The sequence below is a fragment of the Gymnodraco acuticeps genome, unplaced genomic scaffold (assembly GCF_902827175.1).
Source record: "Gymnodraco acuticeps unplaced genomic scaffold, fGymAcu1.1, whole genome shotgun sequence".
NCBI classification, from domain to species: Eukaryota; Metazoa; Chordata; class Actinopteri; order Perciformes; family Bathydraconidae; genus Gymnodraco; species Gymnodraco acuticeps.
Window position 1 is genome coordinate 1520358 of NW_022991436.1, and position 13421 is coordinate 1533778.

Here is a 13421-nt window from a genome sequence, read left to right on the forward strand (position 1 = left end):
AGTACTAAAGGTGACATACTGTATGATTATGTTAATTGTAGTCCAAGCATCTACCAATATAATTACATTCACACAGTTGCAACATGCAGATAATACGTGTGAAACAAAAAAGTCATTGGAAGTTTAATTAAATACCATAATAGGTTATTTTCTCACATAGGTGGGACATCATCTAAATGAATGCATGCAAATTGATAGAGTGGCATTTGACTTTCACAAACATAAAGTCTTCAAACGACAATGTACAGTAAAGGGCTTTGTTATTTTTAAAAGTGTCAGCAGATGGAAATGAAGCACTTGTTTAGCAGTTTTTATAATCCGTTTTGGAACATTAGTAGTGTGACCGATACACCAGATGTAAATATCAAACTGCAGGCATTCTTACAAAAGAGTTTATTTATCCCACTTGAAATAATCAAAGGGCTTACGTTTTCATAATTAGTGGACGTTGGATTTGAGCACCATTCCCATGAGAATTACTGGATGAAGGAAAGCAGGTTTGACGAATGTAAACCCTCTGAATTTCAATTAGCAGCACGCTCAAATTAATCTACAGATCTGTTATGGTGACGGCGCTTCTTATACAATCTGAACAGCTCGACCCCAGAGGTGATGGAGGAATCCTGTGCATTATGCATTTAGGATGGTTAAGGTGTTGAACCAGAGAAATTGAAAATGCAGACCGCAGGTAATGCATAGAATATTGAAGAAAATAAACAACTGCAGAGTTTGGACAAAGATTTCTGTAAATACTTTTTGGCTGCCATGACCTTTTGTCTTATACATATTTATATAGTCTCATCACTCATTTGTAAGGCCTGTTGGCACCCTTTAAAATATATATTCCTTAAACATAGTATCGGATACATTTCCTTTTGTCCAAAATGTATTTATGTTAAGGAAAATTCTTCAAAACGTATTCAATCAATATAGTTTAAGTTTATAATGTTTTGGTTTTATAAGGTTGGGTTATTTGAATTTGTATTCTTAAAACCTCCGGTCATCCAGTTCATAAAGAAACATACAGTATAAAAGTTGTGAAAATATTTTAGTCCACCAGAGTATAATATAATATATATAAATGTTGTTATTGTTTCCCAGGGACTACCTTCTTCACATGTGACAAAATAGATGATGTTACCCTCTAAGACTTAAATATATGTGTATATTCCCTTAATGACTATTCTTTTCATGCAACCTTTTGTCATTCTTAGTTTTAGCTGTTTGACTTTCCCCCAGTAAACAGCATGCTTAATATATTTCTTTACTGTCATCAGTTCTCGCTATACTGTGGTTTTAAATCCTTGAACATGCAGCCAGAACATGTTATTTCCGTGTGCCAACTATCTCATTTCAGCGAGATCGCTTTTAGTTTGTGGCTCTCCGTTGTTTGTAATAATATCCCACTTCTCTACAGTGAGCGACAACACAAAGCTGGCCCTAATGAACAAATACAAGGACAACATCATCGCCACGAGTCCCATCGACAGCAATCACCAGCAGAACACGCTGCTCCCACACAACACCTCCACCAGCCAACGCAAGCGTCTCTCCAGCAATACCCGTGGTGAGTCACTCTCTCCAATAGATCTACCCCTTTCACAGAGAATAGGGCACACAATATCTCCATTTCTCCATGAGTCTTCCCGGTACCAGTGGCACAGAAGGCGTTGTATTTTTATATCCAGTGTAGATGTTGTGGCTGTTTGCTGAAAGCTTGTGCACTTGATTTAGTTTTACCTCTATTTCTATTATTTAGTGATCCCTTTTTATTATGAAAAACATGCAAACTCCATTACAACAGCAATACAAAATTAGATAAAAAATAGATAACGGTTTTGAAGGGATAGAGCCTTGGATTTCTGAGCTACTGTAGACAAAATGGCTGTGCAAAAAACGGGACCTGCTCCCTTTGTAGATATGAAGGACTCATTCTAAACTAACTAAAACACGCCTTTTAATTTCAGGTCATTATATAGCTAATGAAAACATCGTTATGAAATATTCTGATAATAGATCCCCTAAAATACTACACATCGGCCCTTTAACACTGTAGCTAATGTGCTAATGACAATAAAGCCTTGAAACTTGAGTTATGTTAAAGGTCACCTATTATGCAACATCCACTTTTTCATGTTTATTATACATATTAAGCCAAACTGAAATCTGACTTCTAACATTTTGTGAGAAAACTAAAACATTTTTTGAAAGATAATAAAACTGTTTCTGATCTGAGAGAGTACACGCTAGTTAGCCTGCTTGCTAACACAGGACACCACTGATTTAGTAGATTATATTTTATAGATTTAATTTTTGTTAATTCATTAGCAGATGTTCTTTCATTGGTCGGATTTACTTATTGCAACGTTTGACCATGTTCTCAAACCTATAGCAACTGGTAATACTGTATACCTTAGTACATTATTTAAATGATGGGACATATTTATATTCAGTTTCACAGTGTACAGACAAGAGTACTGAATTCACAGAGGAGCTTTGGTTACAAGGTTGGACCAATAATTCAAAACTGACCATTAGTATGCTTTGAATTGAAAATATATAAAGAATATATTTTAGTGCATAGCAACACGGAAGGAGATACCCTCATGTTTAATTCATTGTTATAGGTTTTTGTTATAGGCCTAGAATCACTGGAAATCTACTGAAAAACATGGCACGCTCAAAAAGGATTTTTTTTGCCAGTGTGAAAATATTTCAACAAAAATGAGGCATGAAGTGAAGGTATTATGTGTTCAACCTCAGCAGCGTTGTGATCGATGCCCAGCTGCACATATATTTTATCTACAATACATGTTTATCTGTCACAGCTCCATAGCAGGAGAGAAATCACGGTGAGTCACTGAATGCTACCATGCAGGTTTAATCATTGACAGCATCATGAATGCCCTTTGGAAAACTCCCAAGGACCCCGAGACATTTTCAACTTATTGTGCAAAGTTATTTATTGAACAGATAAACAATAAAACTATTTCACGATACATCTTTGCAGGACACCAAGGATAAAGGTTTATTAGGTGTTATAATCCATGTTATCCTGAATGAAAAATCCCCTTGAACAATGATGTCAACTGAAATGAAAAGTGTGATTGTTGTGTGAATGGTATTCATCAACATATACATCTGTGTCTTTTTGCTCACATAAATCAAACCAAATGTCTTTCCATAATCCATTCCATAATGATTGATATCAATCCAAAGTTATTTTTGTTTTTGATTTGCACTCACCACTGATCATTACAAAGTCTCTCCTCATGTTCACCTTTCCCTTACCAAGCTGTGATAGAGTAGGAGTTGTTCTATAAATCAGAACATTAAAGAAATACAGGAAATAACAGTTTGTGAAGCAGGATACATTATCCCATTATGATAAACAAGAGAAAAAGGCAGTGACATTTTCAAAATGTCATTTTAGAAATGTTCCGTTGCCCTCAGACCATAATTCACTTTGCCCACACTTGGCAGCACAGACACTTTATTCTCAGGCCAATTAAAAACAATTGCGTGGTGTTAGTCACTGAAGAGAATCTCCAGAAATAAATGCTGTATTTCACAGCAAAAAGTACCTTGTGGACAGTAATTCAGACTGTCAGGAAGTGAAGCTGAACACGGCAGCGCAAGTTAGGGATTCATCTGTGTGGCATAGCTGCCTGCATTCATTTGTTCGATGAAACATCCATTTCAATTACATTTCACTGATGACTGTGGGAAACCTAACATGACTCTTGAGACGTTCTGGTTTCTTTATATAGACAACACACATTCCTTTCTGTCTCCTCTCTGACCGTGACTGTTTTATTGCACCCCTACATCCAACATTACGTTTCAGCTGTGAAAACACACGCACCTGCACCATTCACAGCTCCAAAAGGTCTTGGAATTTGAAGCAAAAAACTTCACTGCCCAGAAAACCTTAACTAGGTTTTTTAGTGAAATGTGAACAACAGGGTGATGTTTACCTTGCCAACTAGTATGTGGTCCTCATACCAAAGTGATGAAATTGTCAAACTTCAAAGTTTGTCTGTGTCCAGTCAAAAGACCCTCCTCATTCATTTCAACATGATAGCTGTATTTGAAAAGCAGGTGTTCTCATACAAAAAATACCTTAACTTTTTTCTAAAAGTATTATTGAAGTCAGATTGTAATTTAGTCGAATACAAGTTTTCAATCATGAAGATCATCTCATGTAAAATGTCCCGACTTCTTTTGGTCCTGCATGCAATAACTGTTGTCTCTTAAAAGAAATGCAGAACAAGTTTAGAGTTGTTATTGTTATACAGGAACATGTCAGTATACATATCACTCAGATAGAACTCCTTTGTTTAAGCATTGGTTTTTTTCTAAAGTCCTGCTAACATTGGTGGATCACCACTGGATATACATTCAAACTATAGCCTAATTGCTACCCAGCATTTAAAAAGGGCAACATATTTGTTTGTATGGAACATGTTAGATTTCAGTTTTAGCACGAATGCCAACACGTTGATGTGTCTTGATGACCAAGATACATCAAAGAACAGTTTGTCAAGCAAAGGCAGGGTAGCTAGCAGGTTTGCTAGTTCGGAAAGCTATGAACGACTAATGCAAGTTTCTTTTCGGCTGTTAACAGATTATTATTCCTTTTCAATCAGGAGAGACACTGGTGGTGGTGGAGCATGAAGGGATAGTCGGAGGTCGGTCTGAAGAGGAGTGGTTTAGCTTGACCCTGGAAGAGGGTCACCTGAAATGACAGGAGGGGAGAGAGCAGATGTAAAGGTTTAGCAATGCACCATGCTTGTGGGAATAGAGGCGAAGTGATTAGCTGGGAGTGACGCCCCCGATCACTGATTGAGAGGAGAGAGAGAGTAGTAAGATGGGAACATGTGAATGAATGAGTAAAGACTGTCTTCCTGGTTGAACTTCTGCTAAGCTTAATTTGTCTGGTACAATTGTGAAGACTGGCCATTGAAGTACGTAATCAAGGGGTCTGGTCACATTGGGTATAGGTATTCAATGATCTTTGTTGGACATATGTTAAAAATGCCAAATATCCTGTCTTTTACAGTACCCAGTAAGTTGAAAGTGAGCCACTTGGTTCTTGTTGTCTTCGATGACATGTCCTACTCTTGCGTGAAGGACAGAGTCAGTCTTTTTTTATCTCTGTCTCTTTCTTTGACTGCATCTTGTAGAGTTCAGACACACCCTTGGTCTGCTTTATTCTTTCTAAGCTAGCAAACCCAATACTACACCTCCATGGAAAACAGGAACTGGTTTCCTCCTTATTCATGTATTTTGACTGCAGGAATGCAGAAAACCAAACTAGACAGTTATAGAAGAGAACAACATGCATTTATAATTATTGTAATAGTTGTATCTGTTTCTGTATGAGCTTGGTATATGACAACAATATTTCCTTCCTAACAAACACACTTGGATGCACTCACGACTTGAAAATGTCAGTGCTTCCAGGTACATGTTAGCATTCTCTGAAGCCAGCTGCGTAAGAATGAGGCTGCCTAAGCATGCAATTAGATCTGCTCCATGCAGTTTTAAGTAGCTGTTGTTGGTGTTTCTAGTCAACAATTGTGTCATAAAATATGCACAGGCAGAGCTATTGTGTTCCTCAGCGGACAACTTCTGAGGAGGAGGCAAATAAGATAATGACTATTTCCTTTTTTGTCTCTCTTCACTCCATATGTCAGCATATTTAATGGACTCTAGTGTAACTTCTAAATCAACTGAAAGTACCAAAGATGCCAAATGGCAGAAAGCAATGGCAAAAGGAGTGAAGATGTAAGCCTCAAGCATGCAGGCCCAGTCAGTATTTCATGATTATTATCTCTGAGCAGGTCTACAATGTATCCCTAATTAGATGTGGACCATGATAATGATGTCTACATTTAGTAGATAAAGTTAATGTATTGTTTGAGTTATTGTCCTTCTGCATACATGACAACGGTTACTTTAAGCTCCATAGGGACAGGATTTATTTCTCTGGGCTAGGTAGGGTGATTTTAACATTCTCTGGTCAGTGATTTTGAATATGTGGGTAATAATTCAGCCCTGCAATTACAACCATTGTTATATGAACTCACTGATCCTGTCCATATTTTAGTTGATTTATTTGCACGTGAAAAGCTGCCTTTTTTTGTGGCATATGAAACATGTTTGCTAATGTATGAGGGATGTAAGCATTCTGACACCAACATATGGGCCTGTTTGGGAAACAAGAAGAGGACAGAATAAATGAAAGCCATGCAGAGCAATGCACTGTAAACACTCTGTTCTGTTGTAATGTCACTTGTCACAGTCTGCCCTCGGACTTTGTTGACTGGACAAAGATTATTATCTTTTCGATCTTTTTTTCCTCTTGTATTCCTATACAGTGTTTCCCGCCTTTGCCCATCTACACACCTGCTCTCTATCAGCCTCATTTGTTCATCCTAGCCAATAAGCTCCTTCCCTGCCCCCAGGATTCAGCCAATCCACACACCTGCTCTCTATCAGCCTCGTTAGTTCCTCCTAGCCAATCAGCTCCTTCCCTGCTCCCAGAATTCGGCTAATCTACACACCTGCTCTCTATCAGCCTTGTCAGGTCTTTCAGCCAATCGGCATCTTTTCCATTCCCAGTGATTTTTCTCCTGTCTAATTATCTTTTTCCCCTCACCTGAGCTTCTCTTCACAGCTCTCCACCTGCACTTGATTCTTTTTTCGGATCAGTTCAGTCTTTGTTGGATCCTAGATTTTGTTCTGCACTGTTCAGTTTTGCCTTACTTGCACTGAACCTTGATATAAAGTTATTTCTCTAAGTTCATGTTGCCTGCGGTCTCCTGGGTTTTGGTCTACCAGGTTCATACATGACTTTTGACTGTTAATCTAAGAAGTTTTTACTCAAATATACCTCCCACAGTATCTTTGCGTTATGTCTCTACTTCAGCACACCCCCTGCAACTCACTTGTGCCCCCTTGTAGAGATTTTTGGCTCTCTTTTGGGTTGTTCCTCTCTTAAAGGGGACGTATCATACAAAATGCACTTTCTGATGTATTTTATACATAAATATGTGTCAGGAAACTCACAAAGTGTCAGAAAACAAAACCCTCTCTCTTTTCCTCCATACCCACATCTCTAAAAACGGGGGTACAACGGAGCTGATCCAGATTTGCTGCGGACTTGACGTACAGATGGAGCGCTCCATTTCAGACGCCTACCTGTGCGGGTCCGTGATCGGCACGGGGTGGGCCCCTGCTGAAAAGGAAAACCCCCCCCCGCAGGACTTGAAACGCCCCCTTGATAAATACATTTAATTATAATGAAACCAGCTGCAATGGATAATGGATCCACCAGGGGGAGCCGTGATTAAAAAGCTGCCACACTGGAACTCATGTGAAATAAACAGCTGATCTACAGGTATCTGATATAGCGGATATTTGTTAAGATCCATATGTCAGGGATAGGATCATATTCTGTGCTAAATAAGAGACATGTAATCATTTACTAAACATCCCCATGTTTTTATTTAACAAAATAATGTTTAATTCTCGTTGGCGTAAGTACAAAACCATCGCTATGTTTTTAGATCAGGAAATGCATCCAGGCTCAAACAAACGATTTTCAATCATCATCCTCACGATCATTTAATTTATCATATGTTCGCGAGTTGAAATGAATGCACTAAATTTAATCCACGTGAGTTTACAACAACAAAAATAATCGCTTTGTTTTTATATCACATCCGACCGGAGGAAAATGCAGCACGGGTCTCACTACCGATCATCCTAATCCCACGGGCAAACAATAATATGTAGGCCTACAGTGTTAATAGTTGACTGTATTATTAGTGTCTAATATTACTGGGGATTTCGGAATGGTACTGGATTTAGATTTATTGTATCGGCTTCATATCGCAATATATTCCCGAAGTCTGAAATGCAAAAATGTCCCACATTAGGGCAATTCACCCTACATTTAATCATTCATACAAAATCATATTTCGTTTCTTTTTAACGAAATAAATGTGGTTTAATCCACATAATTTACTGTGTTAATTGTTTTCTGTAGTATTGTGCACATTACTTTTCGCTGCTTGTTGAACCCCTGGTTAGAAGCTAAACTGCATTTTGTTGTCTCAGTACCTGCAATATGTGCAATAACAATAAAGTTGAATCTAATCTTGAGCAGGAACAAATGTATTTAGGCTACTTAGTACATATCTGACATAAACACATTTGTGCATTCTTTAAACCGAGTCAAGCCGAGTCCGGAGGTGGGCACATTAAAGTGTGCACCTGATTGTTTAACTTGAAGGTGCCTGATGACATTTAATCATTCAAACTAAATCATATTTCGTTTATTTTTAACGAAATAAATGTGGTTTAATCCACATAATTTAGGCCTACTGTGTTAATTGTTTAGTATTGTTTAACTTGAAGGTGCCTGATGTGAACATTTCCAGAAGAACTCTAGCTTGAATGGCCTTTGTATGTATACAGTAGGCCTACACATAGGCGGCGCGTGAGGCTCAGGTTTGGGAAGGCTAAATAACTTGTTTTTTCATCTTACGCTGCCCGCCTCCGGCGTCTATAGAAAAGAGATCAACTCAGTGAAAGCACCGCCTGCTGACCGATCAGAGCTCAGTGTGCGGAGTTTAAATCTATCAAGTCATATTACAGGAAAAAGGAAATGCAGTTTAAACTGCCGTATGCAGAGAAGACGCCGACGTGTCGCACTAATCATTCATATCACACTGACATCACATCATCAATCAGATCATCGATCTCACATCGATATCACAATATTTCCTTATCTGAGTCAGCTTCTCGAGCCGTATCTGGCCGTGCAACACTTAGTTACATTGTCACATATACTGTATGCAGACGTATTATTTTAAGCAACACATTAAGTTGACGAAACACTCAACTCAAATGTAATAAAGTCAGATCCCCTCGTGTTTTAGATGGGGCAGTATCATAAAACTGTTGTACGCTTTCAAACACTCGGTAGTTTATTTTTTAACGAGTTGTTCTGTATTCTCCTTGCAGGTGCAACTATGTGGCTTGTATCCTGGATTATATGTTTAAGTCATCATGGATGTTTAAAGTTCATATTTGTCTAATATTAGTTTACTTTTCATTAATGAAGTATGATGTTGCGCTGTCAGTACACTTGTCCCTGTTTGTAATTGGTCAAATGTAGCTAACCCCGCCCCTTTCACGTGAACGCGTTCTTAGCTGGAGAGAGAAACCCTGGCTTGATTTACCGAGTTGATAACCAGCACTGTAGGACCGTTTAGCGAGATCGCGTTTGTTAGGGTTAGTTAAGATAACTCAAGCATATCCAGGGTCTGTTGAACTGGCTTCGTGGTACAGGGCACAGGTGGCTGCATAGCAGCGCTAATGTCAAAGACATTATATTTTTATTTGACCAGGATGCAGTTACACAAATATTTGGGAAGGCTTAGCCTTCCCTAGCCTACAGCACCCGCCGCCCCTGGGCCTACAGTATAGCCCAACCATGTACACCTTCCTTTTTTCCCATCCAAAGTTTGAATTGGATAAAGGTAATGGTTATCGATGGTGCTTTTATAGCCTATTGTATAATAACTGTGTGATTTATATTGCTTTTCAAATGCATATGGCCACCCATTTACACTGCTCTTCCCGTCAAGAATATGAATAGAACTTAGTTAGATCACTTTACATTTCTGCAAATTAATTTTTAATCACACACGTCTCCCCGTCCCGAAAATGATAAATAAAATAAAAAGAGGAAACCATTTTCAAGTTCAGTTTTCAACGTTTTATTTAAAATGACTGACATAACAGACACCATACTGTAGGCCTATCTGCTGCGGAAACCAGGACGAGCTATTTCGGGATCTGTTTTCCGGGGGCTCCTCAGTCTCTCATTTACCCGGCTCCTGATTAGGACACATCCTGGGGATTGTGTTTACAAACATTGACCAGACCGTTCACCAGCCCCCACCCCCCATGTTGCCCATGCTGTCCTGTGTTGCGAACTCTTTGTTTAAAACGAATTGGCCATCGGAATGTGTGGAGGAATTCTCCCAAGGGTCACATTCCACAGCTCTCCCCCCCCCCCACTCCTGTTATCTCCCATCCCCCAGTCTGTAGGTTTGTGTTTGCATATTTCTATCCCGTAATTCATACTGGTCCTCTCACGCACATACATTCTCCTTACAGTATACATACATAGGCTATATGAGTCTGTGTATCTACGGACCATTTGTTTTTCTTTATTAAAAAAAGTAAACGGAAGAGCGTCTGAGAGGCGTTTTTGCCCTTTTGCTTGTTACCTTACTAAATGGTCTGATGGTCAGTGGAGCGAGGGGAGAGGCCCGCGAAACTCGCGGAAGTGATTTCAAAACAAAAAGCACTCGTTTGCTTGGAACAAAGAAAACGGCCAAGACACACATTGAGTCCAGAAAATGAATGTTATTAAGGGCTGTAAATATAATAAGCCTGTGTCTAAAATTGACAACAGGCTTATTATATTTACAGCCCTTAAGATACACTTTTGTGTTTAACAGCTGACCACTACCATGACATACTTTGTTTTAGTAGATTTCGCATGAGAGCAAAATGTATAAATATGAGCATTACATTATATGAATATGAGAACAACATGCATGAATGTGTGAGTGACAATATATGAATGTGTGCATTGAAATATGATAATATGAGAGCAAAATGTATGAATGTGTGAGTGTAAATATATACGTGTGTGAGAGTGAACATGTATGTATGTAAAAGGAGAATATATGTGTGTAAGAGTGAAAATGTATGTATGTAAAAGGAGAATATATGTGTGTAAGAGTGAAAATGTATGTATGTAAAAGGAGAATATATGTGTGTGAGAGTGAAAATGTATGTATGTAAAAGGAGAATATATGTGTGTAAGAGTGAAAATATGCTGCATTTTGAATGTCCGATAGTCCACCATTTCCACCGGAAATATCAAACATTTAATAAAAGTGAAAAACAATGAACAAGACTTAACGTATTCATCATAATTAATTATATTTATTTCGTTTGGATGTAGGATTTTTGACTTTGTTTAGAGCAATGATCTTCTACTATATGAACATTTTGGACCCAAAATCACAAAAAAAAAACGTAAAAACAGATTTTGAAAATGATATTATTTTTCATAGGTAACACAAACATACACAACGAAACCATTTAAAAGCTGGAAATATATACATGGGATGTCACTATGATAATGTGAAAGTTTGATTGAGGTAGCATGGGATTTCATTCTGATAAGGCAAAAGTGTTATTATAAATATAATACAAATATATATATATATATATATATATACACATTATGTACAAAAATCTGTTTTTTCTGTCTTTATCTGTGCCACGCTTCAAAGCGGTTTCTGTCAATACGACACAGAGGGCAACATCACAGGTTCCTCCTCCTCCATGTCAAAAAACAAGCTTAAAGCTTGACTCACGTTCAGAGTTCTCTTCATCATAGTTGAATCTTCAAAACTCTAAATCTATCTAACTATATCTAAATTCTCAATGTTTGTCTGTCACTTTACTTAAATCGCAGTCTCCCGCCGTCTCTCTTCGGTGCCCGCCGTCTCTCTTCGTCTCTTTTCGTCTCGTTTCGTATCACTCCGTTTACCTGATTACCTCACCCCCTCCCTGGTAAATACATCCTGTTGAGCAGAATCTACAGCTTCCAGTATTTTCCGTTTCGTAAAATGATAAAATACGGCGAAGATATTCAAATATGTGCTTCCATTTTTCATACTTCTGAAATATATCTGTATTAACTTGATATCATCGTATGTCCGTGTTTATTGGGTCTTTTTGCATGAAACAAAGACTGGCATATAGTTTCAAGCCAGTACTTTCGACAGATACAAGCGGCCGAGATGGGTTTTCTCCGCAGGGTGGCTGGTGTCTCCCTTAGGGATAAGGTGAGAAGTTCGGTCATCAGGGAGGGACTCGGAGTTGAGCCGCTCCTCCTTCGCGTCGAAAGGAGCCAGTTGAGGTGGTTCGGGCACCTAGTTAGGATGCCACCTGGTCGCCTCCCTAGGGAGGTGTTCCAGGCACGTCCAGCTGGGAAGAGACCAAGGGGTAGACCTAGGACCAGGTGGAGGGATTATATCTCTTCGCTGGCCTGGGAGCGCCTTGGGATCCCCCAGTCAGAGCTGGTTGATGTCGCCAGGGAAAAGAAAGTTTGGGGCTCTCTGCTGGAACTGCTACCCCCGCGACCCGACCACGGATAAGCGGAAGAAGATGGATGGATGGATGGATGGACTTTCGACAGAAATACACATATACATCCTGTTGAGCAGAATCTACAGTTTCCAGTATTTTCCGTTTCGTAAAATGATAAAATACGGCGAAGATATTCAAATATGTGCTTCCATTTTTCATACTTTTAAAATGTATTAACTTTATATCATCGTATCTCCGTGTTTACTGGGTCTTTTTGCATGAAACAAAGACTGGGATATAGTTTCAAGCCAGTACTTTCGACAGAAACACACGGCAATGTTGTCCGGACTGTTGTTTTTATGCGGCACAGGTCATGTGATCTGATCACGCCGGCGTAAGTATTTTTACAACTTGTATTTAGAAATACTCTGTTGTAATTATTGATGCATAAATGTGTTCATTCATTCAATGTGGCATCTGCTATAATGGGGTTAATGTATGATATTACTTAATAATACAATACATTATAATATATGATATGATAATTACATTTTAGTTTTATTGATTTCTTATTTCATAGTTTCTCATTATTATTATTTTTATTGCTCATCTTATTTTTGATTTTATTAATCTGTGTGAATCTGTGCTGTCCTGTTTTTCACTCTCACCCTGTTGCTGTTTGAACTACTGAATTTCCCCACGGGATTAATAAAGGTCCATCTTATCTTATCTTAATGTATAAGTTGATTTACTTCAATCTACTGTACTGTGTAAAAACACCCCAACAATATTACAAGAAATATACTGCATAAAGCAAACTATATACTTTATTTGATCTAAAATATTGATGTTTTTTCATTATAGTAGCTGTGAAAACCATACAGTAACAAATAAGTGATTAAATGCTACAGTATTCAGCAAACACAACTGCAGAGCTGCAAACATTGCAAACAGTTGTCTTTGTGTATTTTGTGAATGAAGCGCTATCTCATGGTTAAATCCTGTAATTGAACAAATGGGGAAATTGGGCAACGCCCTCTAGCAATTTGGCAACACCCCCAGCCACTGGCATCCGCTGGGCTTTTGACTGGGACACACCCATCTGAGTCTGATCTGGAGTGCTCCATCTGTAATATCGGAATTGTGGGCTAGCTTTACACCCACGGCCCAATCAGAAACAATGCCCGACGTGCTTTGGATGTAATATGGTCTTTGTTTTTATTAGCAAG

At 38.5% G+C, this 13421-nt stretch overlaps 1 protein-coding gene across 1 annotated transcript in view; it reads left to right on the top strand.

The window, feature by feature from the left end:
* astn1 (astrotactin 1) overlaps positions 1-13421 on the top strand; it is a gene marked incomplete at its 3' end in the record, with an annotated part of 248725 nt that overhangs the window by 94014 nt on the left and 141290 nt on the right. Inside the window, 1 exon segment of the mRNA XM_034196281.1 lies at positions 1418-1567. Coding sequence (XP_034052172.1) covers positions 1418-1567 — 150 coding nt within the window.